General features: G+C 48.6%; 1 protein-coding gene across 1 annotated transcript in view; it reads left to right on the top strand.

Annotated features, from left to right (window-relative positions):
* The window catches only part of ndst2a (N-deacetylase/N-sulfotransferase (heparan glucosaminyl) 2a), an 85,615-nt gene that overhangs the window by 47,248 nt on the left and 18,182 nt on the right, over positions 1-20,185 (top strand). Inside the window, exon 3 of the mRNA XM_042064900.1 lies at positions 14,305-16,131. Coding sequence (XP_041920834.1) covers positions 15,064-16,131 — 1,068 coding nt within the window. The 5' untranslated portion in view covers positions 14,305-15,063. The remainder of the gene's footprint in view (positions 1-14,304; positions 16,132-20,185) is intronic.

Raw genomic sequence — 20,185 nt, 5'->3', positions numbered from 1 at the left:
CTTGTTTTTGTTAGTTTTGTTCCTTCTGTCTTTTTGTCTTTTAAGATACATACTCTGTATCCCAGTCTGAGGCCTTGCAGTTGATTTCTCACACACACACACACACACACACACACACACACACACACACACACACACACACACACACAGAGAATTGGCTGTATTAATGCAGAAGATGAATGTAAGATCGCTCATAGTGGAAAAGAGTGAAAGCATGTCATTGTTGGAGATGCACAAAAACATGTGAGGGAGTACTTCAGAAGAACCCTCACACATCCAAGGTTTCAGGCGAAGCTTTTCAAGCACCGAAAACTTTACAAACTCCCCCTCTTTCACGCATAGACACACACACACACACACACACACCAATTCCCACATACGCAAAACACACTCTCAGCCCTCACACGCGCATTCTTGCACTCCTTGTACGCAGTCACACTCTTGACACGCTCTCAATCCTCCGGCTGCCACACTTCTGACAGCTCTAGAAAGCTGCCAAACCGCAGAGTTTAAACCGCATGGCACTCTCGCTCGTTCGTCCGCTCGCTCGCTCGCTCAACTGTGATTGCCAGCTCCCGACCCCCGTGCAGTCAGACGAGGCCCGGCTCACCGCAGGCCTGCCCAGCAGCAGGGAGCAGGTTGGGAGGCCGGGGTCGGTGTTACGGGGCGCTGAGAGGGGAGTGGAGTGGCGCTCCCGCAGGGAGAGGAGCTGTTGCAGTAGGGGGTGGGGTGCCTCAGTCATCAAAGGGTCCAAACGCCTTCATCAGAGCTGATGGTGTAGGACAGGTGGTCCACTGTGCTGTTTCCTAGTCTAAAAGAATGCTCATATTATACACACAAACACTCGCATATATACACACACGCGCACACACGCGCACACACGCACACACACACACACACACACACACACACACACACACACACACACACACACACACACACACACACACACACACACACACACACACACACACACACACACACACACATACATATATATATATATATATATATAAATAAATAATAAAAAATTAGTGCAGATTAATCGATTCCGTATGACCGTTGACCCCGAGCCGTTCTAGTCAGTAAAAATTAGACTGTAAAATGGAGAGAGAAGAAAACGTGCTGCTTGGATCATTGATTGGAACATTTACTTTTAAAAAATGGCCTGATGGTGTTGATATAAAAAAAAAAAAAAAAAAGTGTTGAAAATAAAGTCCTCTGCAATGTCTGCAGCAAGGAATTTGCATATCACCGAAGTTCATCAACTCAAATCAATGCAAAGAAATAAGTGTTGACATTGAGGGGAGTATTCATTTATTTTCATTGTGTCCCCTAGGTTATATCTGTGGTCTGAAATGCCTTGTATTAAAAAAAAAAAAAACTTCTTCCCAAAGCACTTTATTTTGAATTTTTTTTGAATTTGAAGCACTTTGAATAATCAGCATTAGTGACATTAAAGTTCAAAAACTCTTATTTTTTCACTGTTCAAATAATTGCCATAATAATCTATGATATGACCTAATATGCTGAGGAAATAAATTCAATGATTCATTTGAATTTAAATATTTAAAATACTTTCACAGCAAAAATTATATATGCGTTTAATTTAGATTAATTAATCACAGAGTATGTAATTAATTAGATTATTTTTTTTAATCGAATACATATATTATTTCTTTGCATTGATTTGAGTTGATGAACTTCGGTGATATGCAAATTCCTTGCTGCAGACATTGCAGAGGACTTTATTTTCAATACTTTTTTTTTTTTTTTTTTTTTTTTTTTTTTTAATATCAACACCATCAGGCCATTTTTTAAAAGTAAATGTTCCAATCAATGATCCAAGCAGCACGTTTTCTTCTCTCTCCATTTTACAGTGTAATTTTTACTGACTAGAACGGCTCGGGGTCAACGGTCATACGGAATCGATTAATCTGCACTAATTTTTTTAATCAGTTATTTTTTCAGCCCATATATATATATATATATATATATATATATATATATATATATATATATATATATATATATATATATATATATATATATATATATATATATATATATATATATATATATATATATATATATATATATATATATATATATATATATCTATCTATCTATCTATATCTATATATATATATATCTATATATATCTATATATATATCTCACATGCACACTTGGTTCACTATGTATGATGCTATACTCAAACCTACTTATTTACTTAACCAAACCTACCACAACACCCACTACCTATTTGTAGCTACGTACATTATATACAGCAGTCTCTCTCATATGTACACACACACACTTGCTTACACTCTTGCTTATACGAATTGTGCTCAGGCACCTACTCATTCACAGTGGGTGGTCGCCTTTGCCTTTCCCTTTCCTGGCTACAGATGCAGGCAGTTTGCTGTCTAAACACAAATGGCCACATGGCTGGCTAAAGCATGAGCTCAAGGTGGAAGGAACATACCGGAATCTGCTAGAACAACGTAACACACACACACACACACACACACACACACACACACACACACACACACACACACAGAGACAGATATACAAACACTCTCTCACGCATACACACACACACACACACACACACAGCCCACCAGCTCACACCCTGTGTGTTTTCCTAGTCTCAGGCAGCGGAGCTTTCTCAGCTGTTTCTCATCCGGCCGCTGATTTCTTGGAGAGATGGCTGGCCGGCTGACTGGTCCGGATCATTTAGCATGCTTGACCTGATGGCTGATTGGCATGCCGAAAGCAGGCCCCTAAGTGCTCCAATGAGCTCCACCCTAGTGGACAAACAAGTGATGGATGTGCTTGGGCACTCCTCCCCCTGGGGGTTTTGCCTCAGCATTGACCACCACTTAATACGCTTTATCAAGGATGCCTCATTTAACAAGCTGAAGAAGTAAATAGTCTGAAGCCTGAGACTATGTTTGAGATGATGACATTTCGCACAATAAACAAAATGCACTTGAATCAGAATCTGTTGCCCGTGAGTGAGCCTGTGATGCTTCCTGAGTGAATGCGACCCTTCGTCTCCCTCAGCAACAGTTGCCCTTGCCAACAGTTTCCCATCTCTCGTCTCATCAGAGGATGTTTATTGGACACATCTCTGTCAGTGAAGGGGCTATTTGCGGTCACATGAAACGTGATCTGATGAGGAGCTGGAAGGCGTTTGCGTGGGGGGCCTCTAAGTGGACTGACCACGGGTAGCAGCATGGCAGGCACACAAGGAGGAGGAGGAGGAGGCAGGTGTGCCAACGCATGGCAGGGCAGCGAAGGATGGATGAGCTGGCTAATAAAGTGCCACCATTAATGATTTAACATTTATTCTGCCTTAATGAGGGAGATTATCCTGAGGTGCCTCCTTATAGTTCTGGTAGAGGGGGGTTGGAGGGGGGAATATACCTACCACATCCACTCTCCTCCTACCCACTTTTCCTAATCTTCCCTCAGGCCTCTCTCTCTCTCTCTCTCTCTCTCTCCATCTCTCTCTCTCCTCTCTCTCTCTCTCTCTCTCTCTCTCCTCTCTCTCTCTCTCTCTCTCTCTCTCTCTCTCTCTCTCTGCTCTGAATCTGGGCTCCTCCCTCCCATATGCGCTCCCTCCATCTGCTCCACCTATAAACTTCCTGCTGCTAACACTGACCTTTTACATCTCATTTTAATAAAATCTCATCCTCCCTCTCACTTGTTTCTTCTCTCGCTCTCTCTCTCTCTCTCTCTCACCTCCCATGTCTCTCTGCCTTTTTTCGTAACTTTGTTCACTCCCGTCTTTTTTTTTTTTTACTCTAATTTCTCCTCCTCAATCACTTATTCTCTCTTAAATATCACTCTACTCCATTTTCTCTTTCTTTCTTTATCTCCCCCCCTCTCTCTGTCTCTCTCCCTCTCATTCCTCCTCATCCTTGACAGCTAATTACAGTGTTGTAATGCCTGCCGTGCGTCTGCTCTCGGATGGGCAGGTCTAATTAAGTGGGTCTTACGCCGGCAGCTCTTTCAGCAGGGCTAAATAGCCTCGCTGGGCAGTGCTGGGCCCGAGTGTGTGTGCTCTGCTAGGCCTCTGGGCCGCAGCTCAACAGGTGAGGCTCGCTGACACCACGCATCACCACCACTCACACACCTGTTGGGGTTCGCAGGGACCTCGGCCATCGAGCCGAGGACTGGCTTTGAGTTACTAAGTTACTAGTTAAGTTACTAAGTTCTCGGCTATATCTCTTTATTTCTCTCTTTGTCTCTCGTTTCTTTCATCTTTGCATCACTCTGTCCACCCGCCCCTCCTTTTTTTCTGCCCAACTCCTTGACTCTCTAAGCACTGCACAAGCATGTCTCAGTGCTCTCCCGGCGTACGCTATAATCACACAGGAGGCTAAAAAGCCTTCTGGCTGCTGTCAGCTGCCATGCTGCAAGTCCACTGCTTCCTTACCCTGTGAACAGTTCAATAGCATACAGAAAGCAACTAGAGTGTGTTTTTGTAGAATGAAAAGAGTACTATAATATAAAAAAAAAAAGCATTAGAAATAGCAACATAATGGCAGCTGGAGATATTAAACAACTCACATTAATAGCAGCAGTACCTTTTTTTCCGCTAGAAAAATAATGAATTGTGGTACATTAGGTGTGTGATGAGTATGATTTAGTTTGTTTTTCTGCTATTTGTTTTTGTTCTATGGGTAGAGTGTGTAATTCTGATTTGATTATCTGTGTGTGCACATGTGTCATGTTGTTGAGGCTTTCCAGTAGATCAGAGTTGTGTCTAAAGTCTACTGATATCAGTCCCCCAGACCTTTAGACGGTAGCTGGCGTGTTGACCGCATAATGTTTATTTGTCAGTAATTGCAAGAGGCAGTAAGACAAAAAAAAAACATGGGAAAACGATCCTCTTAAAAGGCCGAGTTTATCCTGGACTGAGACAGCATTGAAGTCTGAACTGGGATGAAAGGGATCTGAGCTCTTTTATCTCGGAGTGGCTGACGTGAATTCACAACATGATGCACAAAGTTCAGCTGTCTTACTTGCAGTGTATAGGAAAAATAAGTGCTTGTTTGTCTGCAAGTACAAGACTCACGGGGGGATGTATTTTTTAGAAAAGTCAAATGAGTGCAAGTTCCTAACTCCTTTCTTTTCTTTTCTTTTCTGTATGATCCCCCGCCCAGCTCCCCCCCCCCCCCCACGCACTATATTCAGTGTGTGCAGTCCATTTAGGGGTCTTCTTTCATTGTGGGCTGATTTCAGGGGGGGCGGGGGTTAGAAAGAACTGGGTGGTTTGGTGGGGGGAGTAGGAGGACTTGAGCGGGGCACTTCCCTTTGGAGTCCGGCAGCCGGTGTTCTGCGGCGGGCCAGTGGGGCCCTGACCTTCGCCTCAGAGGAGGGGGGCGAGGGCCGGTACCTTTGTTGTGGCCGTTTGTGGTTGAGAGAGCAAACACAGCAGCTGTCAGCTCGGCCTGGCCCCTCCAGGCCCAACGGATTCACATCCCAGCGATCTGATGAGGAGCAGCTCCAGTCGAGCCGCGCTGGGTTTCTTTTTGACTTAACACACAGCCTCTACACACTAGCATGCTCACAAGCAATCAGTCAGGCTGGCTGAGGATCGGCCTATCAGAGACTCTGAGGTGGCACGTATTGTGATGAGTGATTGATATGCTGGTTCCTGGTGCCAGATCATTTTTTTTTTTTATTCATTGCTTTGTAGGATATTTATTTCTATATACTTTACTGACCATGGCAAATTGAGTCTTTGTTTGTGCAGTCTTAATACTCTGGTGTGTGTGTGTGTGTGTGTGTGTGTGTGTGTGTGTGGACTGGATCATTGACCACCTGTGGCTGACTCATATGACCACAGGTCAACCAGCCAGCGTCTCAGTGATTGATTGTGTGAGTGTGGTGTATGTATGTGAGCGTGTGTCCCCCTGCTGGCGTGCGTTGGGCACCGCAGCCCATGCCTGGTGGGTGTTGATCATGAATGGAATGTGATGCACCACAATCCCATAAGCTCCTCTGGTATCTGCGCCGGGTCAGAGGCCACAGAAGCGAGAAGCGACATGTGAGAGAAGACTGCTGCAGATGACTTTCAGAGATTGAAAACACACACACACACACAGACGGCAGTTTTCCTGCTTAAGTAGGGTTTTTCTGTTGAATCCTTCTGAACTCTATGAGCAGATGCTCTATCTGTATGGAGCGCCTCTCTCTCTCTCTCTCTCTCTCTCTCTCTCTCTCTCTCTCCTCTCTCTCTCTCTCTCTCTCTCTCTCTCTCTTCCTTCTTTCTTCTTTCTTTCAGTGGATTTACCATCAAGCCCATATCAGATGTGGTCATCACTGTGTGCATGCATGTAAAAACATATCTTGATCTTAGCATTTTTAATAGCGGATGCTGGCAGGGGGTGAAGAATGTGGATGTGGGTAGCTAGTTGGCTGTTCCTGGTCTGATGACAGGGCTCCCTGATAAGGCCTCTTCATGGCTGAGTAAAGGGGGCTTTCCACAGGAGAAAGCCTTTAACTGGAATATCACCACAGGAGGCCTGGGAACATGTGGCTTCAGAGACAAACAGAGCGGTGTGTGGGGGCGGTGATGGGGAGGTGTGTGTGATTGAGTGGAGGAGTAGAATGTAAGGAGTAAATGTTGCCTGCCAGGAGCTAGTGTCAAGTCCAAGGTCACACCAGTGAGTTTATAACTCTCAAAGGCCTCCCCACTATGTAGTGTTTAACAGACCAGTGGTGCCTCACAGGAGACAACAGGCCATCCACTTTTGCATACACACACACACACACAGACACACACATATACACACACACACACACACACACACACACACACACACACATATACATACACACACACACACAAACACATTCAGTTGCATGCACACACACCTGCTGCTGATGTGTTTGCCTGCTTACCCTTGCTGTCTGCACCTGGATGCTGTGTGGCAGGCACTGGCACAGAATAAATATGTGGATGTGTTGGTGTACACACACACACACACACAGTCACATTCATACACATAATCACCCATGGAGTGTGCAGTGGAGAGGGACAAGTTTGAGAGAGGGTGGGGCAGTCTGAAATGGAAGAGGTGATGATGGGTAAGAATATGAGAGCGGGATGGACAGAGATGGATTCAGGAGAGGTGGAGTGAGATGAAGGGTGGATGAATCAGACTAGGACATAGTTCACCGCTCTCATTCAGTCTCTTTTGCTTTTTGCTCTCTGCTCTCCCTTTCTCAACTCTCTCTCTCTCTCTCGCTCGCTCGCTCGCTCTCTCTCTCCCTCTCTCTCTGTGTGTGTAATTCCTCTCTGACTTTGGTCTTGCTCTGTAGTGTTCCTTGTGTAGATTAGAATGGGAGGTGAATGTCTGTCATACTCCATCCCTCCCGCTCTGGAGACGGAGGCTCCCATTAGGGCTCGCAGAGGGAGCCGCCGCCACCGCCACGGCATCTGTTGCTCTGTGGAACACACACACACACACACACACACACCAGGGTTTCCCGCAGGAAATTTGTTAGTCAAGGTGGTAGGTCGTCCGACGGGTGTGTGGGGGGGGGGGGGGTCTGGTATCGGTTGCCGTCCGACTGGGGTGGGGGGGGTTATGGTGTCAGTCTACGCCTTCCTAACTGGGTTGGAGGGGTTATGGTGTCTGTCTACGTGGTTATGGTGTCAGTCTACGCCTTCCTAACTGGGGTGGGGGGGGTTATGGTGTCGGTCTACGCCTTCCTAACTGGGGTGGGGGGGTGTGGGTGCTGGCGTCATGTTTGTGCGATGCACTACAGACTACATTTAACAATTATTTATTATAAGAAATATTTATTTAAACACTACAAACTATACAACAGAATACAAATATTTCAAAATATTTGTGCCATTTTAACAAACAAGTGCAACAAACAACAAGTGCAAATGTGATCAGTCACTACAAGCCATCCTCCTTGGCTTTAAAGGGACACCAGGCAACGTTTTCGTGTTAATTAATCATCTTTGTAAGTCGGTATATGGTTAAATGACTCCTTACGGGGCAAATGAAGGCTCTCTCGCCCGCCCCTACTGCCTGTAGGAAGAATATCCTACTTGCAAGTTCGGTGTATCCTACCCGCCGACCGTAGCAGAATCAGTTTACAGCACAGAGGCAGGCTAACGAAACGCTAGAGATTGTTGCAAAAGTGTGTATAATGGCAGAGCTGGCGAAGAAGCAGCGAAAACCCTTGACAGAAGATGCAAAGAAAAGGAAAAGAGCTTCAGACCGAGTGAGGGGGAGTTTTGTAGAGAAAAAGCATCAGGCTTGCCTGGTGTCCCTTAAAAATAACATTTCAAGGGCCCATTGTAATTGCACTGTTTTATTATTGGACCATTAATGCCTATCTTCATGCAGGCTGTCAGACTGTTGCCCTGCAGCCTGTTCCGCAAGTCTGTCGTGATCTATACACCGAGAGTGAATGAAGTTTAGATTATTTTATAGTTTTGTGTAATATGGATGGAATTTGAGAGCGGAGCGCTTTTTAATTTAGAGGCCGGAGCGGCCGCTCTGTTCCGCTCTTGATACTGCTCACACCACGAGTCTGAGGCATGCCCAAAACCAAGACCGTTAAATTTCAAAGATGTTGGCCATAGTAGCCTAAGTTCCTTGATGGGAATGGAGTTAGCTACATAATTTAGAAAGCATACACTGGCGGGGACTGTGATTTGTCAGTCTTGCCCATCCGATTAGAGGGCTTTCCTTCGTTTACGCTCACCATCTTAAAAAGACGCGCAAGTCAACACTGCTAGACGTGGGTGGCTGTTTACTCTGCCGCTCCTTCGCTAAAATTTGTGTCGGGTCGCCTTAGCTCAATTTCGCTCCCTGCTCCACTTGAAAATCATCCCACTGCAGTGAAATCACTCCATACTCCCTCCAATTTAAAAGAGGGAGAAATAATCTACAAGCCGAATTGTCACCTTCAACAGAAAACTTAAATCCCAAAGAACTAAGAGCAACGGCAATATATTTCACTCAGAACATTTATTTTAACCGATGTGCAACAACAAACGCTTGGCAACGTTAATACACATAAGCATAAAATTCAAGGGATCAGTGGGATTAGTTCCCTAAAGAATACAGGCTTACCATCCAAGTTTTACTTTAGCCTGAAAGTGGAACTTCTAGAACGAAAATGACAAATTACGCAGTCGTTTTTAACGTTTTAAACTTGCGCAAAACTGATGAACCCAGCATTGGTGCGTCGCATAAATTTAAAAAAACACATTGAAGCAACAACTTGACCATTGGACAATCCTACCACAAAACCTTTCCATAGGCCTGCAACGTTTATGACATAAAAAGTGGAATATGAACACATTTCATCACACCTGACAATTAAACCGAGCTGTGTCTGTTCGCGATTTGACTGATTCTTGAGGGCGAGGAGCGGGATATTTGCACCGCTCAGCTCCGTTCACTAGCTCTGATTCGGAGGCATATCACATATGTAAAGATTATTAAAACTGATTATTTTTCGATTCATGGCACGTTTCTTATTTTTTTTAATGTGTTCTGCGTAGAAGGAAGACTGGCGTTGGTCACGGTTTGGAATGAAAGGGAGAAAACGGGACAGAGTAACACGGTGGACTACTTTATTTTTTGGACGACATAGTTAAGGCGGCAGGCCTGTTTTGCCAAGGCGGCCACCTTGACTGCAAAGTGCTGCGGGAAACCCTGCACACACAGAGAGGGAGAGAGATCAAGAGAGCAAAGTCTTTGTTGGGAGCATACTGTGAAGCAGCATGACCCTAACCTTCAAGACATGTGTGTGTTATGGAGCCATATATCGTAACGCCCCCAATTATCACCACTTTTGTTCAGAAATTCTAAAACAACGATGTTTTATAACACTTCAAAATAACATTTACGAAATTAACCTTACATTTTTCAGTAGCCATAGATGTGTAGATTTGAACAAAATCTGGTTTGGTTCTTAACGGGAGCATCTACTGCCTGAAATATCCGTTATAGTGCTGGCCTGATGGGTCGCCTATTTACACAGTTTCAATGGCACATGAACGGTTAGACCGAGAATTCTCGTCATGAAATTAAAATTCCACTGGAGCTCCAAGCGGTTGTGTATACGCAGCCTTACAACACTGTTTACAGCTCTTCGAGTCACGGTAAAATGTAATTTTTGGTACATAGCTAATTTAGATACACCTATGGTGTGGGTGGTTGCGTTTCTTTAGGAGTCCGCTGTCTTGGTTTGTATAGAAATGGATATTAAGTGACACATACACGCAAGACGGTGGAAATACGTGACCAACGGTAATAGGGGGAGTTCCGATAGAGAGAAGGAGTGCTCCCTCTCAGAGTCTGTTCCTAATTAGAATGTCACAGCCTCAGACATGCGGGCCTCCATGTTAACCCAGCAGCTGCTGTATTATTTAACGCCCATACACACGCCTGGGCTCTCAGGTTCTCTCTTCTTCTCCACCTCCCTCACTCACTCCGTTCCTCTCTGCCTCCCTCACTCATTCCATTCCTTTCCCTCAGCCCCCCTCCCTCCCTCCCTCAATCTCTTTCTTTCTTTCTTTCTTTCTTTCTTTCTTTCTCTCTGTCTCTGTCTCTCTCCCCCCCCTCTCTCTATTAATCTATCTCTATCTCTCCCTCTCTCACTCTCTTTCTCCCTCTCCTCAGTCGTCCTCTCCTGCCGGCCGCCCTCATGGTTGGCTGCGCGGTAAGCAGTGTTTGCTGTGCGCCAGCCTCTGTCCCTAATGAGCTAGAGATATGCGCTGCCATCTCGGTGGCTTCCTGCTGCAGACAAGTAATCCCAGCGCCCTCCGATCCTGCTGAATAATTTACCGGCCTCCCACACTCCGCCATGCGGCTGGACGCTCTCCCGGGCCGCTGAGCGCCACTCTTGGCCTGACGGAAATCTCACTGATGCACCACACACACACACACCTTCTCTGGTTTACGGTTTGTCTGGATGCCCCTTTTGCCTTGTAAAACGACCCTGAGGCTGTGTTGCGCACACACACGGGCATCTGCCTGGACTTTGGCCTGTTTGTTTCCGTAATCCATTTGTGCGCGTCTGCCATGTATATCAAGGGCAATGTGATCCCATTACCCTCTTTCTTTCTCTCTGTGCGTGCGTGCGTGCGCGTGTCATGTTGCTTGGACACACACACACACACACACACACACACACACACACACACACAGAGATAGACACCTCAGCAGTACAGAGAGTACACTTAGCTACAGTGCCAAAGTGGGACAGATGTTTACCTTTCCTTCTGCTGGTGTGTGTGATTTAGTGAACACCTGCTCAGTGCACGTTTATATTCTGGGATGCGCAGGACCTACTGTGTCCCTTATCTTGAGTGTGAGTCCCACTCTCCCATAGTCACCTGTTGACTGACTTGGTTTACTCTATAGGCCTGTTATTGGTCATCTCTGTAGGTCCACATGTGCCCCCTCTGTACATGCTGTGCTATGCTATGGAGTACTCCAGCATAAAGTTTACTATCCTGTTAGTTAGTTTGGAATAAGCTTTGTTGAGGTGGTGATCAAAGTCTAGGCTCCAGTGTCGTTTTTAAAGTGTATTTAGGTTGTCTTTTGTTTTGTGGTCGTTTTGAGTGATGGGAAGGTGTTGGGTCAGGAATTCACAAGAATCTTACCGCTGATAAAGTGAGTCTGTTGACCATCATTCATACCAGTCTGGCTTCAGTGCTGTAAGGTCTGATGAAGTTGGTGCCTGCTATATTTGTTTTTTAGAGGCCGAGAGCAGTGGGCTGCCTGTGGGACAGGAGAGGCTCTGACTGGACAAAAGGGAGATGGATTTATAGCGCGTTTCCACTTGGCCTCCAGGGGAACCCTCATCACATTCTGCCTGCCTGGAAATTGGTTGTCCCAACTCCCCGGGTGACTGATTTGTTCACCCCTGCTGCTTTGGGGGGGTTTGTGTGTGTGTGTGTGTGTGTGTGTGTGTGTGTGTGCAGCGGTCTGTGCCCTTGTTGTGAAAAGGAAATGGTCAGCGAGGTGAGCTGCTTCTCAGGCTAATTATAGCCAGGGTTCTTGTTTCAGGATGCTCTCTCGCTTTGGCCCCGAGTGGCCTGCTCAGGGTGATGGATTGGGTGACCGGTGGAGCTGGGGCCCCATTCTCCTGCTTGTCCCCAGGCTGCTTCCGGCCGCCACCACCACTGCTCTCCAGAGCTCTCCTACACCCTGCACCAAGCTTCCAGGAGACGCTTCAGGAATTCCTAGCTCTGCCTTTACGAGGCCTTGAAGTTTGAGTGTCTCTCTCTCTCTCTCTCTCTCTCTCTCTCTCTCTCTCTCTCTCTCTCTCTCTCTCTCTCTCTCTCTCTCTCTCTCTCTCTCTCTCTCTCTCTCTCCTGCTTGTTTCACATGACATCTTCTCATTCGCTCACCCACCCGCCGTCTCCCTTTCACATTGGGCCTTTCCATCAAGGTGCCTTTGCTCGCGCTGGGCCTCGGGTTGTTCATTTTTGAGAAAAATGATCCCTTAAGTGCCGACCCCAGACTTAGTGTAGCAGTGTAGCAGGCATTGATCACGTCAACAAGCTGAGTGATGGCTTGGATTGCTTTTACACACACACACACGCACACACACACACACACACGCACGCACTCAGGGTAAGGGAAGGGAGAGTGTGTGTGTGGGGGGGGGGGGGGGGGGCGGCAGGCGGTTGAAGGAGTGAGACAGACACGACTCCCAGAGGATGATTGCGTTTCAGTTCAAGGCTTCTGTATTTGTTGGCCTTTGTTTATGGTGCTTGTTTAGAAGAGACGCTGCAGAGACTCCGAGCCGCTTCAGACCAGCGGAGCCTGCAGTCCCAACGGGCAGGCCACTGACCCTGAGGAGTGCAGGAGGGACATTTGGAGTGTGTGTGTGAGAGACAATGTAAAAAAGTGCTCTGTGTGTGTGTGTGTGTGCTTGTGGTTGTGGTTGTGGTGGGGTTTTGGTTAGAAATACCTTTTGTTTCCAGACGTGTGTGTGTGTGTGTGTGTGTGTGTGTGTGTGTGTGTGTGCTGTGCTGTGCTGTAGACACCATGGAAGTGTGTGTTTGTGCGATAGGTTCCGTGGACGTCTGTGTGTACGTGTGTATTAATGAAGGCCGGAGATGGTTTTTATGGCAGGTGTTGTGTGGGATAAATTTCCTAGTTTACCAACAGAATGACTGTGCAGGCTCTCACGGCATTGAGTTACAAACCGTCCCCCAACCCCCGCTCCACTCTGCCTCATATGCATATGTTTGAGTGTTTGAACTCTTGGGGGGGGGTAGTTGGGGTGGAAGCTTGCAAACGTAAACAAAAATCTCAGCAGCACACGTAGGTCGGGATGACTGGCACCGTGTCAACCTGCCCGCACACCCAGTCATCCCACCCCACCGTTCGCACCTGTAACGCTATCTTGGTGGAAGAAACAGCACATGGATGTTATTGGTCCAACTATTTTGGGAGCCATGAGAAAAAACGCACTTGAGCATGCACACCACACACAAACACACACACGCGCACACACGCAGACGCCAACCACAAGCCACAAGAGTGGGGGGGGGGGGGGGGTTGGGAACTGGGGATAGAGGAAGGGGGGCATTAATGGAAAAATCATGAGCGTGCTTGGAATCATCTAGAAGAAACAGATCTCCTGTGCCATTACCCAGCACTTTTCCCTGTCACACTATACTATATATATATATATATATATAATAGATAGATATGAGAGAGGCAGCCAAATACCCATCTAGTCAGGTCAAACGTTTGGTCATTCAGTCGCCATTAAATATTAAGGACAGCTTTGAGCGTTTCGTGTGTGTGTATGTGTGCGCATGCGTTATTGTCCCCTATCAAAGCAGTTGGAGATCCATCCGTTAGACTTAACGTTACAAGGAGCAGACAGCACACTATTTATTTTTCCCAAGTAATTCTGCTCTGTAGGTTGCCGTAGAGATTAGTCAGTAATGTTTTCCAGTTTGCTACTGGGCCGTTTTCCAGCTCCTATTTGACTCGTCGAAGTGAGTCATCCACTTCCACGGCCTACATTTTTTGCTTTAGTTCGTCTTTTCCTTGAATTTTTCTCAAGCTCCTTCTGGAGAGCTCAGTTTTTTTTTTTTTATGCAGTGTGAGATGCATGTTATTCCTGAAATGTCCTAACCACCTGTCACTCTCTCTCTCTCTCTCTCTCTCTCTCTCTCTCTCTCTCTCTCTCTCTCTCTCCTCTCTCTCTCTCTCTCTCTCTCTCTCTCTCTCTCTCTCTCTCTCTCTCTCTCTCTCTCTCTCTCTCTCTCTCTGCTGTAGGTGTCTACTCGTCTCTCCTCCCACGGCCTAAGGATGGCCAGGCTAGGGCTCCGTTCACGGGGGCTACGTTCACGGATGTGTCCCAGCGGGGAGCACATTAAGCAGGGACGCTGCTGAGCCTGGAGGAGGTGACAGGAGAAGGCTGCAACTCCACCAGAGAGAGAGAGAGAGAGAGAGAAGGAACTAGAGAGGACTGGAGTCGCTGCGCGTCTGGGTGGAGGGGGTGGGTGGAGTGTGCAGAAGGGTGAGTGAGCGAGAAATCTTATCCTGCGATAGCAGAGCAGACGGTTGCAGACGTGCGACGGGCGGACGGACAAGACAGCCGCTGAGAGAGTGGGAAGGACACAAGAGGGGCGGAACGGAGCGCAGCGGGGCAGGAGAGGGCATCCGCTAGGACATCGGAGCGCCACCAATCCATGTTCCATGTGAAGGAGAAGAGGAACGAGTGAACAACCCCCTAAAGAGAGAGAGAAAGACAGAGAGAGAGAGAGAGGGAGATCAAACGCGTGAGGAGGAGACGCCATCACTTCCACGGGGGCGAGTCATGGGCTATGGGGGCCATGGTGACCTAGCGTAAATGGCTCCTCTTGCCCAGAAGCTGGTGCCAGTGTCTGCTGCTCAACCCTTTTCCTTTTCCTCCCCCATCTCTTCCTCCTCCTCCTCCTCTGTCATCCCCTCATTTTCCTTCTCCTCCTCTTCCTCTTCCTCTTCCTGCTGCTGCTGCTGTGCGGGCTGTTCAGCCCCCCGGCGTGTTCAGCCATGGGCCCCTGGAAGCTGGTTCGGGGCCTCCGGCAGCTGGAGCTCCACCGCCTCATCCTGGTGCTCATCGTCTTCTGCCTGCTCTCCATGGCCTTCCTGGCGTACTACGTCAGCAACAGCCCCAAGATCAAGGAGGCGCCGCCGCTGCCTTTTAGTGACTGTGGAGGTGGCGGCGACGCCATCGGGGCAGGGGCGGGCGGCGCGGGGTTCGGCGTGGTGGGCGAGGGAGGGGGTCAGCGCGCGCCTCTCTTCCTCCCTCCCCAGGCGGGCCGGAGGAACGCGGCGGGCGGTAAAATGGCGGACCCCACGCGCACCGACCCGGTGGTGCTGGTGTTCGTGGAGAGCATCTACTCGCAGCTGGGCCAGGAGATCGTGGCCATCCTAGAGTCGAGCCGCTTCCGCTACCACACGGAGGTGGCGCCCAGCAAGGGCGACATGCCCACGCTGATGGAGCGCGACCAGGGCCGCTACGCGTTGGTCATCTACGAGAACATCCTCAAGTACGTCAACCTGGATGCCTGGAACCGCGACCTCCTGGACAAGTACTGCGCCGAGTACGGCGTGGGCATCATGGGCTTCTTCAAGGCCAACGAGAACTCGCTGCTCAGCGCCCAGCTCAAGGGCTTCCCGCTCTACCTGCACTCCAACCTGGGCCTGCGCGACTACCGCATCAACCCGGCGGCGCCGCTCCTCTACGTCACGCGGCCCAACCAGGTGGAGCCGGGCCCCTTGCCCGGCGACGACTGGACCGTCTTCCAGTCCAACCACAGCACCTACGAGCCCGTGCTCCTGGCCAGCACCAAGTCGTCCGAGGCCCTGGCTCACCTGGGCCCCCACCGGGCGCTGCACGCCACCGTGGTCCAGGACCTGGGGCTCCACGACGGCATCCAGCGGGTGCTGTTTGGGAACAACCTGTCCTACTGGCTGCACAAGCTCATCTTTGTGGACTCCATCGCATACCTGACGGGCCGCAGGCTGTGCCTCCCTCTGGAGCGCTACCTGTTGGTGGACGTAGACGACATCTTCGTGGGCAAAGAGGGCACCCGCATGAAGGTGTCGGATGTGAAGGTGAGCAGGCTTGTCTGAGACTTGGTTATGGACGTGAATTTAAGAGATTGATGGATGTATTGAGAGTTTATTATAACTATAACTGGTGTGTTATGGGCTAAGGTAAATACATGCTATTTGTGTATAAGTATATATACTTTTTTGATCCCGTGAGGGGAAATTTTGTCTCTGCATTTATCCGTGAATTAGTGAAACACACTCAGCACACAGTGAACACACAGTGAGGTGAAGCACACACTAATCCCGGCTCAGTGAGCTGCCTGCAACAACAGCAGCGCTCCGGGAGCAGGGAGGGTTTAGCCGTGCCTTCTGGTCAGGGTTCGGCAACCCTCCGGTTACAAGTCTGAAGCACTAACCAGTAGGCCACAGCTGCCCCTTGTGCATGCTGATGTTTGAGGATTGGGGTGCATATGTGCTGTGTCAGCTGTGATGTGTACGGTACAGTATAGCATTGAATCTGCTCTCACTCATGAGCTGCTTTCAGACATAGTGTGTAAGTCCACATGTTCTGCGGATATCAAGCGGTTGGGCCGAATATCTGAACAACATATCCCGACATTTGGAACTCTGAACTTGAGCGGCTCTTGCACTACTCCCCACCTAGTATTTCGGATGGACATTATGTAAATGTGCTCGTGTCTGAACAAAGCGAAGAACATGTGTAGATTCTGTTAATGGGCGTGTGTTCAACCTGTTCAACCACAGGGAGATTCTGTTCATGTGCGTCGGTGTCGTTCACACATAATGTCTGCATGTAAGCATCATATCTGAATCACCCGAAGGGTCGGACATTTGTTGACAAAGATCTACATATAGTGCGGAGGACGTCTGAAAACAGCTACAGATTCTCATCTGTTGGTCTGCACTCATTTGGGAGCCATGCTGCAGGCATTGCTACGTTATATGGAATTTTACAACATATACATTTAGAAGTCACACCTTAAAGGGCAGTTGCTTCAGAAATTACTTTGAACAGTCGTAAAAGCCCTCTGTGTTGCCCTGTAGGAATCAGAGTTGGTCTGTGCCGTGTTCTCATTTTTACACCAAATCCATGAGAAGCAGACAACTAAAAATAAAAGTTTGAGACTGTTCTTGGCATCTCCCTCTACAAGGTTGTTTACCCACCAAACTGATGAGCATACAAATATGCCTGATCAAGGCCAGTTGGAAAGCTATTAGCAATGAGGATTGTGAAATATCGAACCCACTTTACACAAATAAAGACTTGAGCTACTGGTATGCACATCAATCTGACAACGTAGTCTGTTTTTATGGAGGTACAGTAAATTACTGAAGGATTTACCAGCGATGCCAAGGGCATGGGGGAGACTGTTCGGCACTCAGTTATGCTTCGTTTGAGGTTATTGGGAAAACTAGATCTGATTGGATAAAAAGGCGCATCTGACAAAGTCTCTAGGCTGTGGGATAGGATTGGGGGGAGTGAGGGGTGGAGAGGTCTTATTGTATCAAGTGGTAATTTCTAGTCTAGTAGCTGCTAGCCTGCACTAGGAGCTACTGTTCAGTTTCCCATGTAACACTTTAGAATGAAGACATGTACAGTATTACACAGTACAGTATGTGCTTAAAATGGTTTTGCATACACCTCTGAGAGTTTCTGAGAGCAGGATAAAGTGCTGGGTCATAGCAGCAGGATAAAGTGCTGGGTCACAGCAGCAGACAGGGAGGTCCGGCATCCCGGCCAGCTCCGCTTTAGCGCCCGTTGATGAGATAATTACCCCCCCCCCCCCCCCCGCTTATCGGTCTGCTTATTAACCCGCTATTTATAGGTCTCCGGTGCCAAGAGGGTCCGTCTCCCTGCTCTTAACCTCAAAGAGCCAAGCGAGTGAGCGAGCGCCGTGCGCCGCCTGCCGCTGCTTGTGCACCAGCACGCTCAATTAGCCCAGCGCCTGCCGCATTAAAGACTTCATTACGAGGCGCCCGCCATGTGAACACGTTCCCCGCTTTAACGCAGAGAGGGCGAGAACATTCCCAAGACTACGAGAGAGAGAGAGCAGGCGAGAGAGAGAGAGAGAGAGAGAGAGAGAGAGAACAGGCGTGAGAGGGAGAGAGAGAGAAAACGATTGCCCCAGGGCTCTGCCAGGGTTGTGTGGAGAGGCGGTCGTGTGCCTGGTGCGTGTCGGAGGGAGGTGTTTTTGCGCTGGATATAAATATATAAGAAAAGCAGCGTTGCCCTGAGGTGCTGCTCCTCTACGGCACGTATCAAACCAAATTAAGGCGCTTAATGAGAAATAATGGGCTAATTAATGAGGCATCAGGACGCCGACTACCACAACCAGGGATGTGCTGCGAGGAGTGTAACAGGGGTGCAGAACATTGAGGTGAATTCGATGTCCCCTGCAGAGACCAACCAAGCTGTGTGTGCGTGCGTGTGTGTGTGTGTTTGTGCATGTGTGTGTGTGTTTGTGCATGTGTGTGTTTGTGTGACATTAGGAGCAACAGTGTGTCACTTAGTGTTTTTGTGTGCGTACCCTTGAGTGAGGAGAGGGCTCAACAGAGTCAGTCAGGCATTTAATTAGCCCATCATCAATTAAAATATGACAAAGATGGCAGCTGCTCCCACGGAGGGCCGGGTGGGCGGGAGAGACGGGGTGGGAGAGAGAGATGGCGGGCCAAAGGTGGCGCGGGGCGGAGCGGGCACGTGGGGTGGCACGGAGGTGGCGCGGGGCGGAGCGGGCACATGGGGTGGCACGCAGGTGGCGTGGAGAAGAGTGGGCATGTCGGGCTGCCTCTCGAGGTCTGGAGCCGCACTAATGTCAGGGACCTGTTGGACTGCGCTGTCCCTCCCCATCACCAGACATCACAGGCAGATGGATGCACACACACACACACACACACACACACACACACACACACACAGACCCTGCTGTCCCAACAGACAGCCCACGGCGCACGTGCTGCTCCAGCTCGCCTTGATCTCCCCTTGTTGACTGAACCAGTGAGAGAGCTGTGCAACAAAGGCCCACAGCTCATGAAGACAGGCGCACAGCGCTAACACTGGAAGGGATAAGGGACTAACTTCGGATTGTTTCCCTCCTGAAAAGTGCTCATGCAACATTTGAATTATTCACTCTTACAGGGCTTTGTGGATGAGATCGGCTATAGAATGAGAATGTAAGGTCTGAGTGATATGAACAGTTTGAACAGTTTCATTCATCTGAAATCATACATTCATACTTAATAGAGCACCTAATGGCTGACATTCATGTTCAGGCAGTCCGGTCTTGTGATAACGAGGGCTATGGAGCAAATGTTTTTGAGGGCATACTTATATGCAGTGATATCTTCTCGCCTCTCTCTGTCCCTTTCTCTCCGTCTCTCTCCTACTTGCTCTTTTCTCTACCCTTGCACTCCCTTTCTCCTCCTGGCTCTCCTTTTTGCCCTCTCTCTCCTACTGTCATTCTGCTTTTTCTCTCCTTTTAACACTCTCTCTCTCTCACTCTCTCACTCACTCACACACGCACACGTACGCACACACACATATGCAGGCAGACTGTGTGCTTTTCCGAGCGAGCACCTGTCACCAGTCCCGGTCTTTTGTTCAGCGTTGGAGTGTTTTGTGAAGCCACCTGGCCAGCGGGAGAGCAGGCAGGCCCCTTAATCAGCAGGAGGGCTGGAGGTCTCTCACCCAACACTCATCTCATCTCCTCTCCTCTTCTCTCCTCTCCTCTCCTCATCTCTCCTACCCCCTCTCTCCTCCTCTTCTCTCCTCTCCTCATCTCTCCTATGCACATATAATGCACTCACACATCTTAGTTCATACACACATTATCAGGTGTTGCATGATCAGACATGCACATACTGTATGTACAAAACCACTCACACAAACACATACTTCCATGCCATGTACAGGAACCTAAATAACTAAGCACACACCCACATGTGTAACACTCATGCACGCACGCACACACACACACACCCCCACACACACACCTGCACCAGTATGATGGTGTGAGTCCCGTGCTGCCTCTCCTCTAATAGCGGGCACAGTGCCCCTCTGGCGCAGCGGGCCCCAGGGTAAGCGTCGGCTCGCTTC

Source organism: Alosa sapidissima, chromosome 16, assembly GCF_018492685.1.
Source record: "Alosa sapidissima isolate fAloSap1 chromosome 16, fAloSap1.pri, whole genome shotgun sequence".
NCBI classification, from domain to species: Eukaryota; Metazoa; Chordata; class Actinopteri; order Clupeiformes; family Clupeidae; genus Alosa; species Alosa sapidissima.
Note: the sequence above shows the minus strand (reverse complement) of the source record. Positions and strands in the feature narration are given on the sequence as shown.